This window comes from Nothobranchius furzeri, chromosome 19, assembly GCF_043380555.1.
Source record: "Nothobranchius furzeri strain GRZ-AD chromosome 19, NfurGRZ-RIMD1, whole genome shotgun sequence".
Classification (NCBI taxonomy): domain Eukaryota; kingdom Metazoa; phylum Chordata; class Actinopteri; order Cyprinodontiformes; family Nothobranchiidae; genus Nothobranchius; species Nothobranchius furzeri.
The window spans coordinates 8,593,433-8,617,847 of record NC_091759.1 but is presented as its reverse complement, the minus strand read 5'-3'; the positions used below and the strand labels follow the sequence as shown (position 1 = coordinate 8,617,847).

General features: G+C 41.5%; 4 protein-coding genes across 4 annotated transcripts; 2 read left to right on the top strand and 2 right to left on the bottom strand.

The window, feature by feature from the left end:
* The first annotated feature begins 939 nt into the window (after window positions 1–939).
* LOC129164574 (protein FAM167B) lies at window positions 940–8,558 on the top strand. The gene is made up of 2 exons (XM_054745058.2): window positions 940–1,275; window positions 7,253–8,558. Exons 1-2 carry the CDS (start codon window positions 1,090–1,092, stop codon window positions 7,538–7,540), a joined length of 474 nt encoding a protein of 157 aa, XP_054601033.2. The 5' UTR covers window positions 940–1,089; the 3' UTR covers window positions 7,541–8,558.
* aard (alanine and arginine rich domain containing protein) lies at window positions 8,559–9,354 on the bottom strand. The gene is made up of 2 exons (XM_015973499.3): window positions 8,979–9,354; window positions 8,559–8,823 (listed from the first exon to the last, which is right to left on the bottom strand). Exons 1-2 carry the CDS (start codon window positions 9,180–9,182, stop codon window positions 8,695–8,697), a joined length of 333 nt encoding a protein of 110 aa, XP_015828985.1. The 5' UTR covers window positions 9,183–9,354; the 3' UTR covers window positions 8,559–8,694.
* A 6,224-nt stretch (window positions 9,355–15,578) lies between these two features.
* On the top strand, window positions 15,579–20,713 carry rad21b (RAD21 cohesin complex component b). The gene is made up of 14 exons (XM_015973478.3): window positions 15,579–15,718; window positions 17,014–17,212; window positions 17,295–17,424; window positions 17,549–17,648; window positions 18,158–18,264; window positions 18,406–18,615; window positions 18,690–18,812; window positions 18,906–19,034; window positions 19,139–19,362; window positions 19,452–19,608; window positions 19,688–19,827; window positions 19,896–20,066; window positions 20,155–20,235; window positions 20,311–20,713. The coding sequence occupies exons 2-14, from the start codon at window positions 17,069–17,071 to the stop codon at window positions 20,500–20,502; spliced, it is 1,908 nt and encodes a 635-aa protein (XP_015828964.1). The 5' UTR covers window positions 15,579–15,718; window positions 17,014–17,068; the 3' UTR covers window positions 20,503–20,713.
* Window positions 20,714–20,767: 54 nt separating this feature from the next.
* On the bottom strand, window positions 20,768–23,139 carry utp23 (UTP23 small subunit processome component). Its single transcript, XM_015973487.3, has 3 exons — window positions 22,808–23,139; window positions 21,647–21,821; window positions 20,768–21,556 (listed from the first exon to the last, which is right to left on the bottom strand). Exons 1-3 carry the CDS (start codon window positions 22,993–22,995, stop codon window positions 21,155–21,157), a joined length of 765 nt encoding a protein of 254 aa, XP_015828973.1. The 5' UTR covers window positions 22,996–23,139; the 3' UTR covers window positions 20,768–21,154.
* Window positions 23,140–24,415: the final 1,276 nt, after the last annotated feature.

Below are 24,415 nucleotides of genomic sequence, written 5' to 3'. Positions count from 1 at the left end.
CAACAGGCAGCAATCCTCGAAATTGGACCAAGACAATCCAACATGTTTAATATCCCCAGGTTTTTATTTATTTTATTTTTTTTGGTGCGTTCTTAACGCACCACATACAGCAGAAATATCTGGTAAGGTTTGCTTAAGAGGCATTTCTGTACTACTGTCTATAAAAATAAAAAAATGAGTTAGCGAATCAAACTTCTCATTGGCTTTGACGACTGTTGATCCACAAAATTAAAGGAAAGCAAAGTCCATCTTCAAATGTGCTTCTGAAATGTACAAAATTCAGTTTTGACTTTGAACAGCTGATGTATGACTTCCTTTGTGATTAGGGGTGCCTGAAGCCCTCAGTCCTGGCGTCAGCGCTCCTTGGTCCATTTAGGAGAGCTTTAAGATCACGACACAAGAAAGTCTATTTTTATACTGTGTAAGAAAAAGGGGCCTTTCTTTTCCTTAAAGACTAAAACTGGAGCCAGTTGCCTCTAAAAATAGGTATTTGCGTTATTTTTTTTTGTTTTGTGTCTTTCTGAACGGCTTGTGTGAGGAGATGAGCGGTGGGTTGCCATAGGCTGCAGAGAGAGGGGAAGATGGCATGAGAACACTTAGTTACACATGGTTGTCCTCACTGTTCTTTGGATTTAAATCACAAAACGAGAGACCAAAGCTCACTTAAACCCCTTGTGTTTTCAAAGATACACAAACGCTGTCGTCACAGCAACCAGCAGCCTCCTGCCGTCTTCTGAGCATGTGCATAGGATAAATAAAAAGCCTTGAAAAATAGTAAACAGCTCCAGCTGAGGCATCTGGACAATGCACTGATGTCAGAGTGGCTCAGTTGCATTTGCAGACCCAGTGACGACATTTAACTGATTTTGCCAAAAAGTTGAGTGGAGGGCTGTTGGAGGGAGAGGAGATAGTTGGGGGTGGTGTGTGTGTGTGTTTGTATAAGACCATGTTGGAAAGAGGGGAAAGACAGAGCGGGTTCCTCAGAGGAGCTACTAGAAGATCAGACAAAGCTGTTTACAGCTGCATTACATCACCAGGAGGTGTAGCAGAGACATACTCAGAAATACTGAGGACATTAATCAACTCAACATGATGGAGGTGGTCCTCACAAGGCTGCGGGACTTTTCCTGCAAGACCTCAACCTTTGATGAGAAGAAACAGGAAGAGCAGGATCCTCAGGTTCGATCTCATCACCTCAGAGGGGGGTGCACAGCTGGAGGAGGAGGCAGCAGACTGGACATAGAAAGCGCTCTGGCCTGGCTGCGAATGGAGCTGGTGAGACCCTGATATATGGGGTGTCATTTATAAAGTCAACCATCAATATTTTGGATTAGACTTTCATAAAAGAAAAACAATGGGAGTTCATTTTTCTAAGTCATATTTTCATATATTCATACATGTATACATGTTAAAGTTCCCAAGTAAATATTGACTTTAAATATTTAGATTACAAACTAAATATTTAGCTCTAAATTAAATATTTAGCTTGCTAACTAAATTATTTATTTTAACATTTATATCTAAATATTTATTTAGGAAAAAAGAATTTTTAGACATAAATGTTAAAGTTCCTGGCTATATATTTATTTTGGGGCTAAATAATGATTTTGCAAACTAAATATTTATTTTGGACAATGAATATTTAGCTGGGATTTAAATTTTTATTTTGAAAATAAATATTTAATTTGTAGCTAAATATTTAGTTTATAAACTAAATATTTTGTTGAGATTTGAAGACTAATTAGTAAATTAAATATTTATTTTACAAACTAAATATTTAGGTAATTTAGTTTGTTAAATAAGTATTTACTAACTAAATATTTAATTTAATATAAATTTAGGTCTGACCTAAATATTTAGTTTGTTAAAAAATTTTAACTCAAAATTAAATATTTAGCTTGCTAACTAAATATTTTGTTGGAAACATTAACATTTATAAATGTATTAATAGCAGTGCAAATACGAATTAGAAAAATACAGTTTGATTGTTTTGTTTCAAATATACTGAACTATTTAAATTTAATTTTCTCTCTTAAGAGAGAGTTTGGATTGTTAGTAGTGATGTTCTGTTGAACAATAGTCCATGAGCTGTCAGTATCTTACCTGCAGGTAAGGTAAAAGTTTGAGATGTTTCCGTAGATGAGTTCAAGCTTGCAGCTTTGGAGTTTGGGGCCTGTTTCAGAGATCTGACAAAGAAAATAGTTCAATCTTCAAAGCTTTGCTAAAAAATTAGGTGATGTAAATGCTTAGAAAACAGTGTTTGCAGGAATAATGGTGGAGATGTTCACAATTGAGTAGTTTTAGAGATCTGAAATCAGCTCAGTTTCCTCCTCCAGGAGATCTCTGTCCACCTTCTGCTGGAAATGCCAGCCTGATTACTGTCATGTTCTTGCTAGACTGAGTTTATTTCATTTCTTTATTAACTGAAAGAAAAGAATAATAATATGGGTAATATTTGCACCTATGCATGTAGCAATGTTGCTTTATAATTTTTATTTCACCTTTAATTACTGCTAATAAATAATGGTGTTTATATCTGAGTAATCTATTCCAGAATGAGATCTTATGGAAGTTTCAAAATAAAAGTCTGATTTCGAGAGTTAGACCAAAATAAAATAAAATTTAATTAAAAACTTTATATTTAAGTAGAAAACTTGATATCTCAAGTAGAAACTCCTGGTGAAATGCTTGGTAACACTTTACAAAAGGGTCCCTTTAATAACATTACTTAGTGCAATATTAAGCATTAATAAACATACTAATGTTTCCCAATTTTATTAACCATTAAATGTCCTTAAGGTTAGGAAAAAGGGCCAGGGGTGTGTTTGTTTAGTAATACATTACTTAATATTAACATTAATATTAATTAACATTAATTAATGTGTAGTTTTTACTATTATTTCTGGAAATATCCATCAAAATGTTGTTGAAAATTAATTAAATAATGCCCAGTTGTTGAAAAATATTGGCGGCTTCTTAACATATGACCATAAAAATCAGGTCTAAAATACATGGGAGCGGGTCTAAGTCTCTGGGCGACACCATATTAGATGCCACGTTTCCTACTACGGGAGCCCATGAGGACACAAAGCATTTACTGATTTGTAACAAATGATTACAAAACTTTCCTCATTCTTAAATGTTGTTGTTTTACACATTTACCTCTTCACTTTTTGTCAGTGGTGAAAGGGAGTCTGATGTGCTTGTCATTTTGCTAAAGTTAGCACTCCCCAGGGCTTTTTGACCCTAATGGGTATCCGTTGGTATGGTCTTAAGCTTGGTTTATGCTTGACGCATTTACTTTCCGCGCGGTGATGCGGCTCGTGGATGGAACGCGCTTCACAACTGGCAGCGTTTATGGTTTGTGCGGCTTGTCTCTGCGGTGAGCCAATATTCTCCCAAACTTTAGGGGGCAGCATGGAGCTCTACGGCATGCATCCAACACTACACCATAGTAGAAGTAGAAATTACTGTTTACAACATGGCATTTCAGCATTTTTAACAGCGTCCTCGTCTTTTCTGACAGTGCGAGCTATTTCTCTCCAAGAATTATTAACAACATGTTGATCACGGTGATCTCTGAGAGCTGAATCATACAAATGTCTGTATTTACGAACCTCTGCCATACTAGTTCTTGCCGGTCTGCCATGTTTTTCCGCGTCTGTCCGTCCACGTGGTTAGAAATTTTCCGAGGTGCGCGTTGCGGAAATCTTGGGCCGTGCGGAGACGCTGTGGAGGGGCGTGGTTGTTAAAATGACGCAAAATGACGCAACTTCTCTGCGCGGAGCCGTGCGGACCTCGCGGACGCGTCAACCATAAACCAACCTTTACTCCAACACAAAAATCCTGCTTGCTTGCAACAATTTTGGTATCTACTGACCCTATCGCCAGGAAAAATACACTCTGTCACTTTAAGCAGTTGTTAATTTTTTATTTAGTAGTTTATTAATGCTTAATCATGCACTAAGCAATGTTAATAAAGTAAAGCGTTACTAGATTTTTTAGATTTTCAGTTGGACTCTGTTCAGGAAAAAACTGGAGCTTTTTAACAATTTGATTTTCTTTCTGTGAAACCGACTGAGAGCTTCTGCTGTGTGTTTGAGACCAGTTCAGCGAGGGCAAGAGCAGAGAGAGTAAATCAGCCTGAGGACCTTGGAGGTGCACATCAGACAGACACTTTGCTGGCATGGCGGGACATTTCTTTACACACAGAATAATGAAGCTCACACACCAGGCCCTTCGTGTTAGTCTAAAAAGATCCAAGCAACAGGACCGTTTTGTGTTATAAAATCTGCTAAATGCAAAACTTAGGCAGGAAACTAGCACGTCAGGAAAATGAAGCAGGTTAAAAGATCTCAAAAAGCAACACGTCCTGTACTGTCCTAAAGAAATTCTAGAACAAATATAACCCAGAACTACATCTAAAGTCTGATACTGAAATTTGTTTACTGATTAGAAACATTTAAGTGTTCCAAGTTCTTCCTTATTTTCCCCATCCCACCAGCATCTCTGCGGAAAGAGGCTGAGTATGCACGTGTCTGTTTGCCTGTCAGCGACTCTCTAAAGCTCTTGTTACGACCTAATGTATCACTTGGCATTTAACGCTTTTCACCAACACTCCTCGTCATGGTAACCAAGCGTCCTGAGCATACAGAGATAGAAGAAAGCACGCGTCTGAACGGGAGCTGAACAGGAACATCGTGTTAACACAGAAAAGCCTTTAGAGGAACTTCAAAGGATGATTCAAGAAATGTCAGAGGAGCCCAGATGACTGTTTAACTATGAAGAGTCTCTTTGTCTTTAAGACTCATTGTTATTTTTTTTCATGCAGCATGTTGGTTAGTCAGCATCTCCTGGTGAATAAAATGTCTCGTGAGAAAAGATTTCCTCTCTTATTCCGTTCTAAGAATTCAAATGAACAGCCGGAAAAGCACTGCAATTCAAAAACAATTATTTATTTCCCTTATGCAAAATAAGCAGTTTTACAAATAAAGCTAATTAATACATTTACAGATAAATTAGACTATAACCCGCGATAAATTTAAGTGGTAATTTTAATGTTTTATTTTGCAGAAATCTATAGGAAGTGCTGTTGATTTTTGTTTAGAATTCTGAATGCTGCCTCTAATAACGGGTTTGCTCCACCAGAGGGTGGAAAAAACATTTAATCTCAAAAAGCCAGAGGATTGAGTTATTATGTTTCCACCCAGTTGACCTAAATAATACTCATACACATGCCAGGACGCTGGTTGCTGTGACATTTAAAAAAAAACTTTTATTGACAACTTTCAAACAAACAACCAAACACTTATTTGAAGTAAAATTACAATCACTGCTGTTTTGTCTAAAAGTTTCAGAGCATCAATTAATCGTCCCAAAAAAAACGTACTTTCATTAGAAAATACATATGTTCAGAAAAGGCCCTTGAGCCTTTTCTGCAACAATGGCTTGTGGGTAATACACAAGTGTGAGTCCAGGGTGCAAAAGGCGAGTGATCAACTTCTGCACTTGAGAATCGGGACACCCTACGTCTCACACCCCTAGTCGGGAACGTGCAATTGAAGGGCGCAAACGTGGGATTGTATTGGGATTGGGCCTATGCATTGTTTAGTTGGAGGAATGTGAAATTTGAGCCCTCCAGTGGCAGAAAAGAGAACAACACTCTGGTTTCCAACAGAATTTAGAAAAGGGGAGTTGCTTCCCTCCATGCAGTGTCTAGAAGGGTTAATACACGTCTGTACGTTTTAGCCTTTTAAGACTGTTTTAGCCTCCTTAACGTAATGAAGCTTTTGTAGCTAGCTGCTAATGGCTCCAGCTGTAGCTCATTCATTTAATCTTGTTGAACACAGATAATGTAAATAGGTGTGCTGAGTTTTAATTGTTAAGCTATCTGTATGTGAAGATGGCTTTCCTGTTATTTAGGCTAACTATGCTGTTAACACTAAAATAAATACATTTCGGCAACTATGCCCGTTTTTTGTGCAGCCACGGTTGCAACAACCAGCGTATTCTTGAAAACAGGTGACATGGGATTACCATTGACTTTTCTAGCCTACCTGTTGAGATTTATATTTTCATTTAGTTTAATTTTTTTTATTATAATCATATTTTAATTATCGTGTCATAGTATATATCTGATTCTGCGAAAAAGCCTATTAAAATGTGTTTTCTTGGGTACCTTTCTAGGTAAAAATTAATGCACTGGGGGCCATCAAAGATGGCAGCCGGCCACTACGGCAGCTCCAAAGCACAGCGCCAGTCTACGGGGTGTTTATGTGCATGATGTCGGTGGCGCTTGCCGAAAGCACCACAGAGGCATTAAATGCAGTCATGCTGATTGGCCAAAAACATTCCAGTTCTCCCTAGCAACTAAACGTGATTGGGTGTTTAGCTGAAGTTCAGGGGCTCTGTGAAAAGCGTGATATAGTAGGTTTCTTTTTAGATTCTTTCCTCCCTTCACATCAGGGAGGGCAGCGCTCTCTAATGGCAATCTGACAATAAGATGATCTGAGTCCTCTTCTGAATAGCTTACAGTTTTTCATATAACTGTATAGGAATAGTTGTTGATATTAATCAGCAAAGTGTAAATATCAAGCAGTAAATTTGTTTTTCACTAATTTGACCACACATTGAAACATAAATCTAGTTTGAGACTGAGAAAACGCTGTAAGAAACAAAAGCAAAGCCTCAGGATTTAGTCTTGTTCATCAGCAGCCTGCTGAAAGTTGCTCACGTCCAAAGTGTACAGCTCAGTGTTTGAAAAGGAATAATGAGGTGGAGCCCAGCTGGCTCTCCAAGTTCATGTTTCATCTCTCCATCCATCCCCCAAGTGTCGACAAAGGCAGCATCTCTCAGCCAGCGCACGTCTCTCACTGGAGCTGTAATTAACGCAGAAAAGAAATGCAGATCGGGCCTCTGAGCTTTTGTTCAAGACATTCCTGAATCCTTTGGACAAACTTGGACTCTGAGACTGGTGGGGTTCTGAATATGTCATTTTACAATGCTGGTGATTGGAAAGCCTCTTATAAATGGAGAGAGATGTCAACAAGAAAAGTGGAAAATTGCATTTACGTTTGAAAGGACAGAGCACTGAAATGCTGCTGTTTTGAACCAAGAGACGTTTGGATTGTACAGAAGGGTGGTTGTTTTAAAAAATGCAAGAAATTAAGTTTATTTATCTTATCTATGTTTTTTTAAACATTTCCCTTCTTTTGACAATGAACCAAAATTCAAAGGTGTCCTTTGTGCACAGATGGAGATGCGCTCCCAGGATCAGGCTCTGATACGTCAACTGATGGAGCTTCACTCTGGCATCCAGGAGCTCAAGCAGGAGCTGTCTGAGGAGGAGCAAGAGGAAGACACTGATGAGGAGGAAGAGGAGGACAGTTACTGGGATCTGGGGAGTGAAGGAGGAAGTGGAAGCTTATTCTCCCCTCCAGGGAGGATGGTCTGTAACATGTACCATCAGAAGATTCCTCAGTACCTTTACTCGAGAGGTTTACCTGAGAAGGTTCTCTCCAGGAGGAGCTCTGTGCCTTAAAGTTCATTTATTATACAAATTATTTAAGTTTAGAATCATGTTGAGTTCTCACAAAATGCTAAACAGACGTGTGATTGAAAAACAGTTACACAAACACTTGACCTCGTGAAAAAACATGTTTTATTTTAGAGTTAGAAATACTTATTTTATTTTTCAATAAATATTCACTTAGTTGCATTTTGTAATTTGTGCCACTAGATGTCCCCGTAGCATTGCTAAAGAACAAAACTTTTAAAAAAATTATGACAAAAACACATTTTTATGTGAGTGATCAATTAACAACAATTAAAAATGAAGGGGAACAAAAAAATCTTGTAAATTGTATTTTAGTTGTAAATCAAAAAAAGTTTGTTTTGATAGTAGTGATAAAAAAACATAAAATCGTACAATTTCTTATCAGTTCAATAAAATTGATTTGATTTCTGCTAACATTTTATAGTGTTAACCATTCTTTTTTCACTTATGGTTAGATTTTTTTTATAATCTCTTAAAATATGAACATATTTTTCTTTTTCTGGTTATTAAAAACTGTTTTCTTAAGCAAATTATAGGATCAGACTTAAGGAATCCTTTGCAAAAAAGAATGAATCTTTGACTCTAATATGTCGTGAAATTAAATCCTGATGTGTTCAGATCTGTTTTCTGAACTGTTTTAACTGAAGATGTTCTCTAATAAGAGTTGATGCAGCTTTTTAAAACCAAAATGTTGCAAATGATTTGTCCTTTTCGTGATGCAGATTTGCTGTATTTTTACTTCCATACCAAACTAAACTGACTGTGTGGCTGACTGAGGCTTTTATAAATCCCTTGATAAAGAACAACGTCATCTCCGACCTTTGAAGGCTCTAAAACCCTTCTAACGACTTTGTGTGTGAGTTTATTTGTCGTTAAAGTGACCTTTACTTAAATCTAGCTCGTGTTTCAACCTGCAACTGTGGTCAAAATGATCGGACAACATTTGGAAAAGATGAAAATCAATTGTTCTGAAAGAAGATGCTCAATAAAGATACTAAGATGATGAAGTTGCAGATTTTATTTTTTCTGTCCCGTTCATAAAGATTCATTCTTTTGCACAAATGCAACTCGTATTTGCACAACGTGAGCTCCTGCAGCTGGTTTTTTCCCAATGTGGGGAAGCCCGATCCAGGGGCTGCTCACAGCTGATCCTCCCCCTCTCCCTCCACCTCCACACCCCCTAAGCTCTCCCTCCTCAGTCTTTGGATCTCCGTGCTGAGTCCCAGCAGGGTCTGAGCCAGCTGGAGGTCCTGAGTGCGCATTTCCAGCTGCAGGACAACCGGACAACAGAGAGGGAACAGAAACATGAGGATGGATTAGGAAAGTGCTTCTTCTTCTTTAAACTTTCAACAAACTTCATTTAAAAAACAGACAGTTGGGAAATGCTACACTCTAAAATGGAGAGGGTGAAAGTGGAGCTTACCAGCTCAGACCTGAGCCAGGTGATTGCTCCATCTATCTGGGCACGGCGCAGCTCCTCGTTGGCTTGGTGGCTACGGCGGACGCTGCAGTCGTGAGGATCTTCTCTGGGCTCTGTGTTCGTTCTGAAGGCATGAATCAGTTTGTTCTTTATGTTCTCCAGCACCATCGTAGACAACGTGTCCTCGCTGTGGCTGTCTCGGTTCATGTTGGGAGGGTACCTCCAGCCAAACTTTCCTCTACGTCCTGTTTCTTCTCACGGCAAGCTGCTGGTCGTCCTCCTCTGAGCAGGGTTGTCACCTCTTTGCCTTGCTGGTGCTGAACTGGCTTGTTTAGTCATTGTTACTATGGAGAAACACCCTCCGCCTGCACCTCCCTCCTCCTTCTCCTTCTCTCCTAATAAGAATGGTGGAAGATCTTGGACAAAGACTATTGTTGCTACTAAAAGGAGCTGAAAAGACCCCTCACGCCACCACCCCCCCCACCCCCCCACCCCTTTTTCTTCCCAGGAAATCCAGCACCTCGTTCAATCCCAGTGTGAGAAGCCTGTCCTGATAGAGCTCTCATTCTTAGAAAACCCCTGTGTGTGTGTGTACACCTGCACAAAATCAATCAACTCCCCCCAGTGGACCTTTCTCAGCATGCCTCTAAATAAGACCTGCTTGTCAGCTTAGAGCAGATGAGCAGGTTGAGCGAGGAGCAGACACAGCCTCAGTGTTGGCTGATTCTCAGGCACAAAGACCATCCTGCGGTGAAATATAACCAGGCCCTTTGTGCCCTTGAGTCCATTCCCCTCTGGGGCGTTTTGGGACGGTTTCTGGCAACACTGCCATGGGCGTCGCACCCGTGGGGGGATGTGGGGGATGCAACACCCACACTTTTCTTATTGAGATCATTCAACACCCACACTTTTGGCGTTGCACCCGCGCAGGGCCGGCTTTGCCGACAGGCGACACAGGTGGCCGCCTGGGGCACCATCTGAGGGATAGGGCGCAAAATTAAAAATAAATAAATAAAAAGTTTATTAAATTTATGTTTGTAATATGAAATGCACTCTCTACATACTCGAAATTCCCCTCTGAAATAACATGAAATTAAAACATCAATATTTAAATTCTAATGATCTGGCTGCATGACGAGCTCCCGCTTGGGCCACCGCTCCGAAGCATTTGACCGTTAAGGGTGCCGTAGATCACGTGCGTGGGTAGCACTGTAGAAGGACTTCCTGTTGTTGCTGCGTTGAAACTTTTGATATCTTTTACGATGAAAAGAACACTTAAGCCATCGGGATCAGCATTCCAGAAGCGAAGGAAGGAAGAAGAAAAAAAATGGGCGCAAAGCAGAGGTATGCAGGGGCGGATTTAGGACTGAAGAAGATCCGGGGCTTAAGACACACACGCGCACACGCGCGCGCGCACACACACGCCGTGACACGCACTAGTCAACATCATATATATGTCTTGTACCACATAATTTTTTATCTGAAGCTACATATTAAGCATATTCAGGGCAGAGTATTGTTCCTGTTAGTGTTTAGTGTGAGATGATAGTAAATATTCCCTTTCCAGCAACTTTACCTGATAAGCTAACTTTAGAAAAATCAGCAGCACAACAAATAAAATAAGACTCACAAACCTGAGTCAGCACCAGTCTCATCAAAGCTGGGGTTCTGTCTAAAAAACGTCCTTATGTCCATCTTCACTCATGCGTTTCAGGCAGAGAGTGTAGAAGAAGCCGGCTGCTAAAGGGCTTCTTCTTCAGTGGTGGAGGCTCTGGCAGGCTGTATACAAACTACTGCCAGCTGCTCCCTCTCTGTTGGACTTTGGTACTGCATGTTACTTCCGCGATTTAGATCCGGGGCTTTTCATGAAACATCCGGGGCTTCAGCCCAAGTAGCCGGGCCTAACGCCGCCCCTGTAGACTTTATAAATTTGGTAAAGGAACGTTTTGCGTTACCATTTTAGCTAACTGCCTCTCCTGCCATGCACGGTCCACGGACGGACCCTCGCTAGCTGTTTACATACACAATACAGTATCTCGTAACTTTAACCAGTTAATTTTACTTTTGAATCGTCGTGTCCAGATGCAGTGAGACAACATCTGCAGCCACGACAGGCACCTGTTGACACCACTGGGGTGGGACTCTTCTACACCTGTTGAGGCTCACTGTGATGATGAAGAATGTAAGATTTTTTTACCGTTTTTTGGAGTATTATTGCAGCCTTTTTATGAACTTTGTTTCAAGTTTTAAGTACGCATACAATATGAATTTAATATTTGTATATCAGAAGAACGCTAGGTGTGGGTGTAGCAAAATTTCAACTTTGTCCTTCACATCGGGCAGGCGGCACCGCCGCGGCCGTGGCGGGGACTACCCCGCTGCCGCCGGGTCCGGCGGGGAGTGAGAACTGCCCAAACACAGCATGACATCTTAAGCCGTCTCTTTCTTGGTTACGCTGCAGCGTCTTCTATCCAGGCATCACGCAGCAGCAGAACATTTACTGAGCTACAATCTCAGCATCTAGAACCAGGTGAGTAAGTTACTTGTTAGGCTATTTGTAATCAGCAGTAGAAACTGACTTTTTCAAATTAAACGGCTTATCACATATATCGATATGCAAAATTAATTAATTTAAATCCACACCAGACACTGTTTTTGGCACAATGAGTGCAGCATTGATTTAGCATTGAGAATAATAAATAATCTGAACATACACATCTGAAATTGTCTCCTTAACATGTTATTGTCAATTAGGCTGTAAATTTGTAAAAAAGGATGGACATTAGTTTTTGTGACATAGTGAGTCATCTTCAAGGCATAAAGGTTTATGCCCTGAAGAAGGTCGTACCGAAACGCGTCGGTGTTTCCTTGTTTAATAAATGAAACCCTCAGAGTGCCTCAGATCACCGGTTCTTCTTCCTCATGTTCTACGATTTATTTGATGCTGAAGAGCACTTGAGAGTGAGACATACGTTTTTTCAAATATTCCCCATGGATGCTCTCACTTCCACCTGTTTTTGATCATTTTATTCATGTTTTCATAGAACAGATTAAAAAAAAGATCAATAAAAAAAGTCCAGTAACATTAAAAATAATGAAAAGCATCACTGCACATGGCTGAGGAATATTGAATGTGAAACTGGCACTGTTCTTAATTCATGCATCAGAGGGTTATGTTGCCTTGTGTGTGTGTGTGTGTGTGTGTGTGTGTGTGTGTGTGTGTGTGTGTGTGTGTGTGTGTGTGTGTGTGTGTGTGTGTGTGTGTGTGTGTGTGTGTGTGTGTGTGTGTGTGTGTGTTTTCCACTTCAAACACTGGTCTAACCAGCCAGACCAGCGTGTCCAGTAACATATTAATGTTACAATTAAACAGTTTCACTTCATGTAGGCTAGGAACGTTTCACCTGCCGTAGCCCGACCGCTTCTGCTCCACATGAACTTTGTGCGTAATCAAATGTCTCTGCAGGTGCTTTCTGAGCTGAAGAGGCTATTCTGCCTCAGACTGGATGCGTCATGCGTCTCCATATTAGAGACAGGAACAAGCGCTATTCAGCCAAAGTTTCATAATCAGAAAACATTTTTCCAAGTGACACATCCCTCAGAGAGACCGGGTTTCTTGTTCTTTCAAAACAACCAACATCCTTGAGTTTATCCGTCAAAATAAACAGTCAAATGTAAATATCTGTAACCTGCCATTTAACTGTTTTACCTTCTTGTGAAGATTGTTACAAAGAGAAACAACTAAACTTGATTAACCCTAAAGCCATGCGCACTGCGCTGTACTGACTGTAAAATGAGGGGGAAACGATTGAATCGGATCCTTTTCTTTTCAACATGGTTTAATGTAAAATTTCATTCAGTACAAACTTTAGTTGCACCAATCTAACGAGACAGAGCCTGGATTTGTCATGATCTGCGTCTGCCCCTTTCTTCATGTGCCTCCTGGTGTCCTCCGTCCCTCTCTGGATTCCCTTTTGTGTCTCTTAGCGCCCTCATGTGTCCTTTGTCTGCGTTTCAGTTAGGTGTCTCACTCCACACACCTGTTTCCTGTTTCCTTAATTGTTCTCCCTGTGTATTTGAGCCCTGTCTTGTCTCTGTTTGGTGTGGGTCCATTGTTTGTTTGTCAGTGTGTTCTGGTGCTCTGTGTGAGCTTCGTGTCTCGTCCCAGCTTGTGTGCTCTTGGTGAGCTTTTGTTCTTCTTCTGGATTTTTGGATTTTTGGCTCCCTGCCTCTGGATTTACTTTTGTTGTCATCCTGCGAATAAAGGATTATTTACTTTACTTCATCTCCTGCCTCGTGTCATCCTGGGTACTGCATTTTGGGTCCAAACATCCTCAAATCGTGACAGGATTTGTATTCTGAACAGTTTAAACATGTTTAAAACGGAGACGTGCGTGACGCGTCTAAAATTCGCACCTGCTCCGCTATTACAGAAATTAAACTAACAAGATGAATAACATGAAATTATTTTAGGCACAGACAACATCCCCCACACTTTTGAAAAGCTTGCAACGCGCCTGAACACTGCTGTATTTTTTTTTCCATCCTCTCCTGATCTCTGTGTAGAGATGAGACCGGGGTGCTTCTAACTTGTTAGTCTGGCAGAGATGAGTCAGAGGGCGGGATTATTGGAGTTGACTCAACACTCGGTCACTGCTTTGAGGAAAACTTGTGCTCTGTCATGGAGCAAAGAGACGAGGTGTGTGGGGAGCAGAACCTGGTTGTTTTCCCCATTTTTAACCACAAAATATGACTTTAGTTTGTTGGGAATGTTCAAAATCGATGTGCAAGCAAACAGGAAAATGACCTGAGATGTAAACTCTGTGAAGCGTGAGCTGATGTCGGTGGGTCATTGGTCGGAGAAGGTGAAGCAGGGTGAAGCACGACAACAGTAAACAAGCTGCTAACGACAGAGGCAAAAACATCATTAATCTGGATATGTGGTTAAATGGGCTCTCAGTTCGGAGATCTCTTCACCATGCTTGTGTTTTTATAGGCTGTCTGTATTTTGCAGCATTAAATACTACAGAATATATCTCATCACAAATTTAGATTGAACGTTACGTTTTGGTTTGATTAGATATTTTCACGTAATTTTATACACTCTTATAATTTGTTTTTAATCTAAATAAGGTCAAAAATAGATGTTACTTATTTTGTATGGGATCCCATACAAAGAAATGGTCTCCATAGCTGTCAAGTAGGTAGCTTGATTAATTTAGCATTAGTTTAAACTATTTTGACAGCAAAACAGTACGCAAACTAATGCATGATGTGACTTGAAATTATATGAAAAGTCACAACAGCAACAAAAAATCACGTTTTTCCTAATAAGAACATAGAGGGGTCATTTTAAAAGCCGTTGGATGAGAACTGAATTTAGGTAATGATGATTTGTGTCTATGTTTTTAAGAACAGGCTCAAGACCCAGCTTTTTAGTTTAGCTCTTAACTGATTACTATGTATTGCATTGCTTGTTTTACTTATTTATTTGTTTTAATTACTGTTGTCTTACACGTGTATGTTGTTCTATTTATATAATCACATTTTATTGGATATTTTACTATCCATATTAGCTCTTGTGATTTTACATGTAACACATTTTAATCCTTCCAGTGTAAACTCTGTGCAGCCCTCTGCCTCGGGACCGGTGGTCGGTGGCGGCGGCTGGGGCGCTCCTTGGGTAGTGCCCAGGTAGTGTTGGGGGTTACCACCCTCCCTCCCAGGCCGCCCTGGATTGGTGTCCTGGCTGCTGCCGTGGATCTGCTGCTGTTGAGGCAGATGGCTCCCTTGATGGCATGTCTTTCATTACCTGTCCAATCTGAGCTCAGCCTGGTGTTTACTGTGGTCTTTTAATGTGTTGTGTGTGTGTGTGTGTGTGTGTGTGTGTGTGTGTGTGTGTGTGTGTGTGTGTGTGTGTGTGTGTGTGTGTGTGTGCGTGTGTGTGTGCGTGTGCGCGTGTGCGTGTGCGTGTGTGTGCGTGTGCGTGCATAGGAATGGTTTGTGGATTGGGGGTGAAACTGTCATAATTGTTTTAAGTGTGGGAAAGGGAGGGAATGTGGGTCATATGGGTCATTTTAATCTGTTAAGCACTTTGTGGTTCTTGCTTTGCGTGAAAAGTGCTATATAAATAAAGTTTGATTTGATTTGATGTGTTTGGATTAATTTACAGTGATTTCATAGATTTAAGTGGAGAAATCACTGGTTTTTGTGCTGTTCTTGGCTGACTGGTGCATTTCTTCTTAAGCTTTGCTGCCCTCTAGTGGCAGTCTTTCTTTTTTTAAATCTGGTTAAAATTTTGATTCATTTACTTTTATTACTATTTTTTAAATAAATTAACTATGAAATGTATCTGCTTGTCAGCCGATTTTTTAAAGGGATCAGTTGTAAAATAACAGTTGGCACATTTTATCATTGCACAAAAGAAAACCTTATTTTTCCTAAACATTTGTACTTATTCCAATACAATTACAAAAATACAAAAATGTCAACCGCAAATTTAAAAGTATTCTACTTTTTTTTAATATAATAATAAGTCCCGTTTGAGCTGACTCCCCTCACCTAGTTAAGACACTTTAACTCAGGTGTGGAGCAGCTCAGCATCCTTCCTCCCTCTCATCAGCACCGCTGCGCATGAAAGGCGACGCCATCTTGGTTTGTTCAGTTCGTGGAGGAGAGGGGAGCTGGTTCCCGCAGCGGCCTCATCACGGCGCCCAAAATCGGGTAAAACGTAGGACGAAGACTCGGTGAGTCATTCAGCTTTATATTAACGTGATAATGAAATTTAAACCTGTTTAATTGTGTGGAAAGTGACGCACTGGCGTTGCTTTTTGTCCAGTGTTTGAGAGCATCAGCTGCTGCGGTTTAAATATAATATTTGAATTAAACGTCACCGACGGTCAAAAACGGTAATTGGTTGTAAATGTTTGTTAAACAGTATTTACACATTTACTGTCAAACGTTGCGTCTTTTAAGATAAAGAGAAAATACAGCAATTACATAATTTTAACGCAGGTGGAACACACCTCAGACATTGTGTTGTGTCTTTATATGTTCGCCTGTCGAGACCTGTTTGCCCATCACATCCTTAAGATGTGTGCCTATTGTTCAAATGTGAAGATGTAGGTTTAAAATATTTAAAATTACAGTTGCAGCATGTACGTTTTTCCTACATATTGTCTTTTTTTCATGTTGTGTTGGAGGACTGGACAGTATAACACCGACCGGGTTTGTAACCATAAATAAAACTTGCACTAAACCATAAAAAGCCCTTAAAAGAGATCCTGCTGCGTGGGGAGTCTTAAATCTGGTCAATTATTTTAGATGTCAGTGTCAAAGCTGCACCAAGTGCTGTTAAGCAAAAGTCAAGATCATATTAGGCAATAATATTAATACTATTTAGAATAAAATGAATACTAAAGCAATAAAACAGGACATTAAATTAAATATAGATCATTAAAAGATGATTAAAGAAATAAAATAAAAATAAGTTACAAAAAGAAGAAAAGGTAAAGATACAGTACAGAAAAGGATGCGTGCTGTGGCACGGAGAAATCAGCCATGATAATGTGGCTTCAGATGACAGGATCTGGAGTCTTATTTTCTGATATTAGGGCATCCCACAGATGATTGGCTATCAGCAATGCGACTCACTGACTTTGTTAGCTCTGCAACGTTAATGTTTCATCACCACAAATAACACAAGCCTTGAGGAGTTCTGCTGTGTGGTGGAGTTGGTAATGCTAATGGTTAGCTTCTGCTAGTCGAGATGTTCTCTGCTGTTTCCTGGACGCTAAAACATCAACAATTTTTCCTGTCATGAACCAAGATGGGTGAGTCCATGAACGTTAAGTGACAGGGTGAGGTAGACCTGTCAGGCTTCTCATATCCTAGCATTTCACCGTCAGAAGCTAATGCTGGAGGTAGACGTAGGAGAGTATTTTCGTGTTCAGCCTGCAGGTTAAACTCAGAGTGAGCGAGGGAGTAGAAAATGGTTTGCTAGTGAAGGACCTCTTTAAACATTTTTGTTTCGTCTCTGCAGGCGCAACGCCGTCTCCCCTCCCCCTTTCCCTTAGCGCTGAGAGGACGTCGAGACGATGTTTTACGCCCACTTTGTCCTCAGCAAACGAGGGCCGCTGGCCAAAATCTGGCTGGCGGCCCACTGGGACAAGAAGCTGACCAAGGCCCATGTGTTTGAGTGCAACCTGGAGAGCAGCGTAGAGAGCATCATCTCCCCGAAGGTCATTTTACATGTCTAGCTTCTTGATGTTGCCATGGTGACCGTTTATTATTGACCTCTATAACTAAAACGTTGGTTTTCAGGTGAAGATGGCACTACGAACATCAGGCCACCTGCTGCTGGGCGTGGTGAGGATCTACCACAGGAAGGCCAAGTACCTGCTGGCAGATTGTAACGAGGCCTTCATTAAGATTAAGATGGCCTTTCGACCAGGTCAGTTCAAAGTACCACTTTTTACTCATTCTTTTATTTTATATTTCTTTTTCAGTCTTTTTAGTGACACGCAGTAATATTCCGTGTCAGATCATAAAACTCTTTCCCCGTGTTTGTGTTTTAGGAGTGGTGGATCTTCCAGAGGAGAACCGAGAAGCGGCGTACAACGCCATCACGCTACCGGAAGAGTTTCACGATTTTGATCAGCCGCTGCCAGACTTGGAGTGAGTCCTCTGACGGTGTAGAGCTTGTAACAAGTTTAAAACTAGAACCAAAACGTTGCGAAATAAAACTACGTGCGATTTTGTCAGATAAGCTGCTGTTTCGGTGCAGTTTTTGGTCAGCAGAGGGCGACAGAGTGCTGTCCAACGTGCAAGATTTGACCTAAAGAAGCACTGAAGCCAGCTTGATAGCGATAGCTTAAGGTGTTACAAACTCTTCATTGATGCTTTAACTGATTTTTAATAGTGTCCATGAACACAAATGTATCTTTAATTTGTAAAAGGAGATTTTATGAAGGCGTTAAATGCATTTTCACAAGCAGGCAAACAATTAGATTCAACATCCTTCGTCTGCAACGTTTTACAACTCTGACCTCGGCAGAAAAAGTTACTAGTGTCGCATCCCAGAGCTACGTGTATTTCTGATTGGCTAGATTGCTCCTGAACCTGTTCTCTGCTGCAGATGTCTATTTTTCATCGTAAAAGCTGATTGGATGATGTGTTTTGAGCAGCGACATCGATGTGGCTCAGCAGTTCAACTTGAATCAGAGCAGAGTGGAAGAAATCACCATGAGGGAGGAGGTGGGAAACCTCAACCTGCTGCAGGACAATGACTTTGGTAGGCATGCTAGATGTTTGTATTTCTTCGTGGTTTTGCTCGTTATTTCTGTGTAAATATCCCCCATGTGAGGCCTTATTGCTGTTAGAGTCACAAAAATACCAGATTTAACTCACGCTGCTTTACTGCTGCGTTGTGCAGCGGATTTTGGGATGGACGAGCGGGAGATGATGCGAGAGGAGAGCGCGTTCGAGGTGGACATCATGGGATCATCGGCTTCCAACCTCCTGCTGGAGGCGGAGGGCGGAGCTAATCAAATGGCCGACAAGTCCAACCACCTGGAGTACGATGAACAGTACAAGGATGACTTTGGAGACAATCCCACGGAGAGCAACGAGGGAGGAATGCTGGGTAAGAGCGGACATTTCAGTGTGCTGTATCGTTGTACCTCTGTAAGGATTAACAACATCTTTAATTGTGTACAGTGGACAAGCTGCTGAGTAACGAGGACGGCGGTGGCATATTTGATGACACTCCTGCCATCACTGAGAGCGTGATGATGCCTCAGGACCACGGAGACGATGAGGATGACTTTGATGCTCTCTCGGGTCAGTCCCACCGACCTCGTCTTCGGTACGCCGGAGTGATAAACCAGCTGTCGTGATGTTAAGATCTCTGTGTGATTATGTTTGTGTCGTTAGCTGGAGCCCCAGATAGTCCTGATTCAGGCCCAACCGAGCAGCTGCCAGCCATGACGGACCAGCAGGAACAAACCGCTCTGGTCCACAACGAGGAGGAAACCTTCGCCCTGGAGCCCATCGACATCACAGGTCAAACTGTGATATTTGATTTTTAAAAAACGACCTTTTTTCTGCATGTGGGCTGATCTTACTTCCTCCTGAGTTTCTATTGAATCTCTGAGTGACTGTTGCAGTGAAGGAGACCAAGGCAAAGCGCAAGAGGAAGCTGATCGTAGACAGTGTGAAGGAGCTCGACAGTAAAACTATTCGCGCACAGCTTTCCGACTACTCCGACATCGTCACCACCCTGGATTTGGCTCCGCCTACAAAGAAACTGATGATGTGGAAGGAGACCGGAGGAGTGGAGAAGCTCTTCTCCCTCCCAGCTCAGCCTCTGTGGAATGCTCGGCTGCTAAAGGTAGCAACGGATCAGGAATAAATCAATTTGTTCCGCTTTCTTAATTATAAATACACCTGACACACACACACACACCTTCTTCACTCTAGATGTTTACAAGATGTCTGACACCCCTGGTGCCAGATGAGCTGAGGAAGAGGAGGAAGGGTGGAGAGGCTGACAGTTTGGATGAGTTCCTCAAAGATCTGGAGAACTCAGAGGTGCCAAGAGAGGAACCCACAGGCCTGCAGCAGAGAGACGTCTTAGGTTGGAACTTAGTTGTTTTTGTGGTTTACGAGGCTTTTGTGTAATTTTGATGCTGATTCTGTTTGTTTTTGTCCTTCAGACCAGACCATCATGGAGGAGGCAGCGACACTGCAGACTTCAGCAGTGGAGGGGAGCAGGACGACGCTGGATGAAGCAGTCATGCCGCCTCCGTCCTCCCAAAGAGGCCAGACGTCTCAGGACACAGAACCAGCCCTCCCTGTAAGTCCAGAAGAACGTGTCCCACCCTGTCTTCTGTACCATGTCCTCTGATCTCCTTCCGCCTTCAGATGGGCGCTCTGGAGGAGCAGCAGCAGGATGCAGCTCAAGTGTCCCAGCAGCTGGAGGAGTCTGCTGTGCCTCTGCCTCCAGAGGACACCACTAGCATCAGTCAGCTCATAGAGTTGGACCTACTCGCTGACAAGGACAAGAAGAAGACCGACGAGGACTCGGATGAAGAGGTGAGCTAAAAATAAATGTCATTTGCACTAATTATAATAGTGCTTTCATGTATTTTTATGGATGTTTTGTTTTGATTATTCCTGTCAGGAGGAGGAGACGCAGGGAGACCAGGACCAGGAGGAAAGGAGGTGGAACAAAAGAACCCAGCAGATGCTTCACGGTCTACAGGTACAGTAGGCGATAGCTTCATGAAAACACACAACACACGTAAACAATTTGTTTCCTGATCTCTCGTTTCTCCAGAGGGTGATGGCCAAGACAGGCACCCAGTCGGTCAGCTTGTTAGATTTGTGCAGGAACAACAACAGGAAGCAGGCAGCCGCCAAGTTCTACAGCTTCCTGGTTCTGAAGAAGCAGCAGGCGGTGGAGCTCGTCCAGGAGGAGCCTTACAGCGACATCAAAGCTACACCCGGTCCTCGATTCCACGTCATCTAAGCACAGAACTTCGGATTATTTCTGTCCAGCAGGAGTGGGAGGACCGTCTGTTTTAGTTATTCAGATCTCCCCAAATCCTCAGCATTAAGGGCGGCTGCTTAAAACAAACTATTACGTTTGAATAAATTGTGAAACACTGATTTGGAAACAGAGCTTCAGCATTTCTCCCCCCAGTAGACGTGACTTGTCCAGCGTCCTTGCATGCCTTCTAGTGCACTTTGTCCAGACTGGATAGATGGGTAATAATTCAGATCCAACACAAACGTCGTCACGCTAATTTTATTGCAGTCGTGTTCATTTGTTGTTGTGAGGTGCGGTAATATCAAACGTCAGAAACAGCTGACTCTAAAGAAAATCAAGCGAAGGCCGACTTGAACCATTAAGCACAACGGCAGGGCTGCAGCATCCATCGTGTGTTTTAACCATAAACCTGAAGTTTTGTTTTGTATAAAAGCAAAGACAGATCCTCTCCATGCTGAAGCGGACGCCTCGGAGCACTTTAAGTCTTGTAAGTGAAAAGATTTTTCAAAATAAAACAAACTATAAACAGTGTTTCAAACAGCAAACTCTTATTGTCTGAATTGAAACTGGAAAATAAATCAGGAATAAATGTGTTGTTTTGAATTTAGATTAGTCCGTGTCTTTTTTGTCACTAAGAGGTTGAAACTGCAGGAGCCGTCATATTGCCTCCTCCCTCTGTCTTTCGTCTCTTGTGTCTACTTCTCTTCCTCTTTTCTCCGGGCTCGGCCTTCTTCAGCGGCGGTGTTGGCAGTCCTTTCTTTTTCTTCTTTAAGCAGCTCAGAGGGTTGGGGTGGCTCTGCTTCCTCTTCCTCTTCTTTCCCCGTCTCTCTCCGTCCTTGCGGCTGATGCCCTGCTCCTCCTTTAAATTGCGGATGCTCTGCTGCTGGGTGGGGGTCACCAGCTCTCCCAGCTGGACGGCCTGGATGTGGTCGAGAGACGCCTGGCTGGGTTTGTCCAACACAATCGTGTTGAGGATGATGTAGAGGAGAGGGACACCGGGGATCTTCTTCACACTGGCTGTCACTGTGCGGTCCTTCACAGAGACACGGGTGTAAAAAATTTTTTTTTGAATTTTAACTGGCAGCCCCTTAGTGCAACGGCTACAGATAAAGACGGTGTTTACCTGCGTGGCCACAAAGTAGTGGTGTGGATTTGTGTCCCCCAGCATGGACAGAAGACACTCTGAAGCAGGAACGGGGTTCTTGAAATGGGCACATTTCCTGACCTGAAATCTCTGCAGGATGAGTTTGGCTCCGTACAGCTGTTGACCGAGAGTCTCCAGTTCCTTCAGGGCACAGCTGAGGATGGGCGGATGTTGGGATTAGATTAATAAAGAGAGAAAAGCGGCGAGGATCATCAAGTGGGCCATTCCCATCTGTACCGGGTCGGCCCGGGCCGGGTAGCCCCAGTCGGCCCCAGCCTGGCCCGGTTGATTCCACACATCCTTGTCTTAAGCCCATGTGGGCTGATTCTACCCACCAATCAGAGGCTTGCTCTAATGGAAGGTGTGAATGGGCTGATTCTACCCACCAATCAGAGGCTTGCTCTAATGGAAGGTGTGAATTTGCTGTCAGCAGTGGGTGTGTTGGCCCTGGTCGGCCTGAAGCAGTACCCCTCGGGAAGAGGGCCGAGAATGAGCCTTGGTTGGCCCGGGAAAATTCCAGGCCACCCAGATATGTAAACAACCTACGCTACCCGGCCCGGGCCGACCCGGTACAGGTGGGAATGGGGCTAAGGACTCAAGTCACCCCAGCCATAAACTGTTCAGACTACTTCCATCAGGAAGGAGACCATCCCAGCAGACTGAGAGACAGCTTTTTCCATCAGGCCATCAGACTGCTGAACACTTCACAGACACCTCACCCTCACTACTGAAACTCCAGCATTACACACTCCATACTGTACATTAATGCCACTGTTTTGCACATACCAACCTCTGTACATTTTATATCTCTTATCTTATTGTTTACTTTGTTCATTCGTAAAACATGCATATACACACTATACACACACTCACACGCACACACGTAGGAAAACATACTTAGTACACACATTCAGTAACGTGTATACCTTACATACTATACATATTATTACTTAGATTAGCCATTTTTATATTTTGCTTGTTTTTACGTTACTGTATTTTTGCACAACGCTGTTGCTGTGAAGCTCGCACACAAGAATTTCACTCGCATGTACTGTACCAGTGTACCTGCACAAGTGACATGACAATAAAAGTGATTTGATTAAACGTGTTGACGCATAATCACTCCGTCTTCGTACTCACTTTGTGGTGCACAGCTGCACCTCCCCCATCAGGTACTTCGGCATCTGCTCTTTAATCTGAATCTTGTTCTTCAGCGCCGCCTGACAGAAGGTTCCGTCGATCAGGAGCTGAAACGGCTCCCTGAAGTTGAAGTTGTATTTGTAGAAGCTAATCGTTTTCTTGGCTTGTTTCTGTCGTTTAATCTTCATGGTGGAGCGTCGGTAACGTCAGAGCGGGTTTGCTCCTTTTAAATAACAGGTTACAACGTTAAAATAGTTTATATTCGTGGGGGAAAAAAATAACTGTCAATTTCCACGATGATTGTCAACACACACGTTTTAGGTACGGCGCCTAATGACTCCGGGTTGAAACAAACAACCTGCAAAAGTTCCGGGTCACGTCGTATTCTTTTTTTTTTTTTTTTTTTTTTTTTTTTTAGAAAAGATAACATGCAATCAAAATGCACCTTACATTACATATTCAGAGAACAATAATTCCTTACATATTAAACACTTTCATGTATAGGGAAAAAAAGAAAATCTAAAGGTGGGGTCATAATTAACAGATTATTATTATTATTATTAACTTACTAACTCAAAATCTTCTACAAAGGAAATAAAAAAATCAGCCTTTTTCTTTTTAACTAAAATCAAAGATTTAACCAATAATTTTAAGTCGTTTTTCCAATAAGATAGTGTTGGTTTGGTCTAAAAAAATCGACATTTATGTATAAATTGTTTGCACAAAATTAATAACACATTAACACCATAATTAACTTTCTTTTCTTTCAAAAACACTTCAAACATGATCATATTTAAGGTAAATGGGGTAATTTGAATCCCACTGGAACAAAGCCAGGCATGAAAATCTAACCAAAATATTTGTATAAAATTGCACACAAAAAAATAAATAGATGGTCTAAGTCCTCCTCTTCTGTTTCGCAAAATACACAATTACCCGCTTCTATATTGAATCTATCCCCAAGGAGTCTATTTGTTGGGTAAATTTTATTCAAAATTTTAAATTGGATTTCTTTCCCTTTAGGAGGGATAGGGAAGATATAATCACTTCTTATTTTTTCAGTTTCTTCCCTTTGGAAATCTTTTAATATGTAATTACATCTAAGTAAATTTGGATAATAAAGACTCCTTAATGAAGATCTTAGAAACGTATTATTGCATTTAACATCACAAAATCGAATAGCATCTATATATAGTTGTCTTAACCTGGGGGAGATGTCAGAATATATTATATCATTTACAACTATGTTTTTAAGTGACAGTGGAATTGATCTTATAACCCGATTAAATTTATTTTTAGAACATTGGATATTAAACAAAAATCTTGATGTTCTAGAACATGTCCTTCTTTATCTACAAAATGGGCAATTGCCCAAACACCTTTTGATAACCAATCTTGGATAAAAATAGATTTTCTGTTCATTAGCATACATCTATTGTTCCAAATTGGGCTATTATGTGGAGTGAAGTTATGTCTAAATAACATTTCCCAATAAAGAAGGACCTGTTTATGAAAAGCAGAGAGTTTAATAGGTAGACTAGTCATTTCAAAGTCACATTTTAGAAGAAAATCGATACCCCCCAGTGTGTTAAAGACCCTACTTGGTAT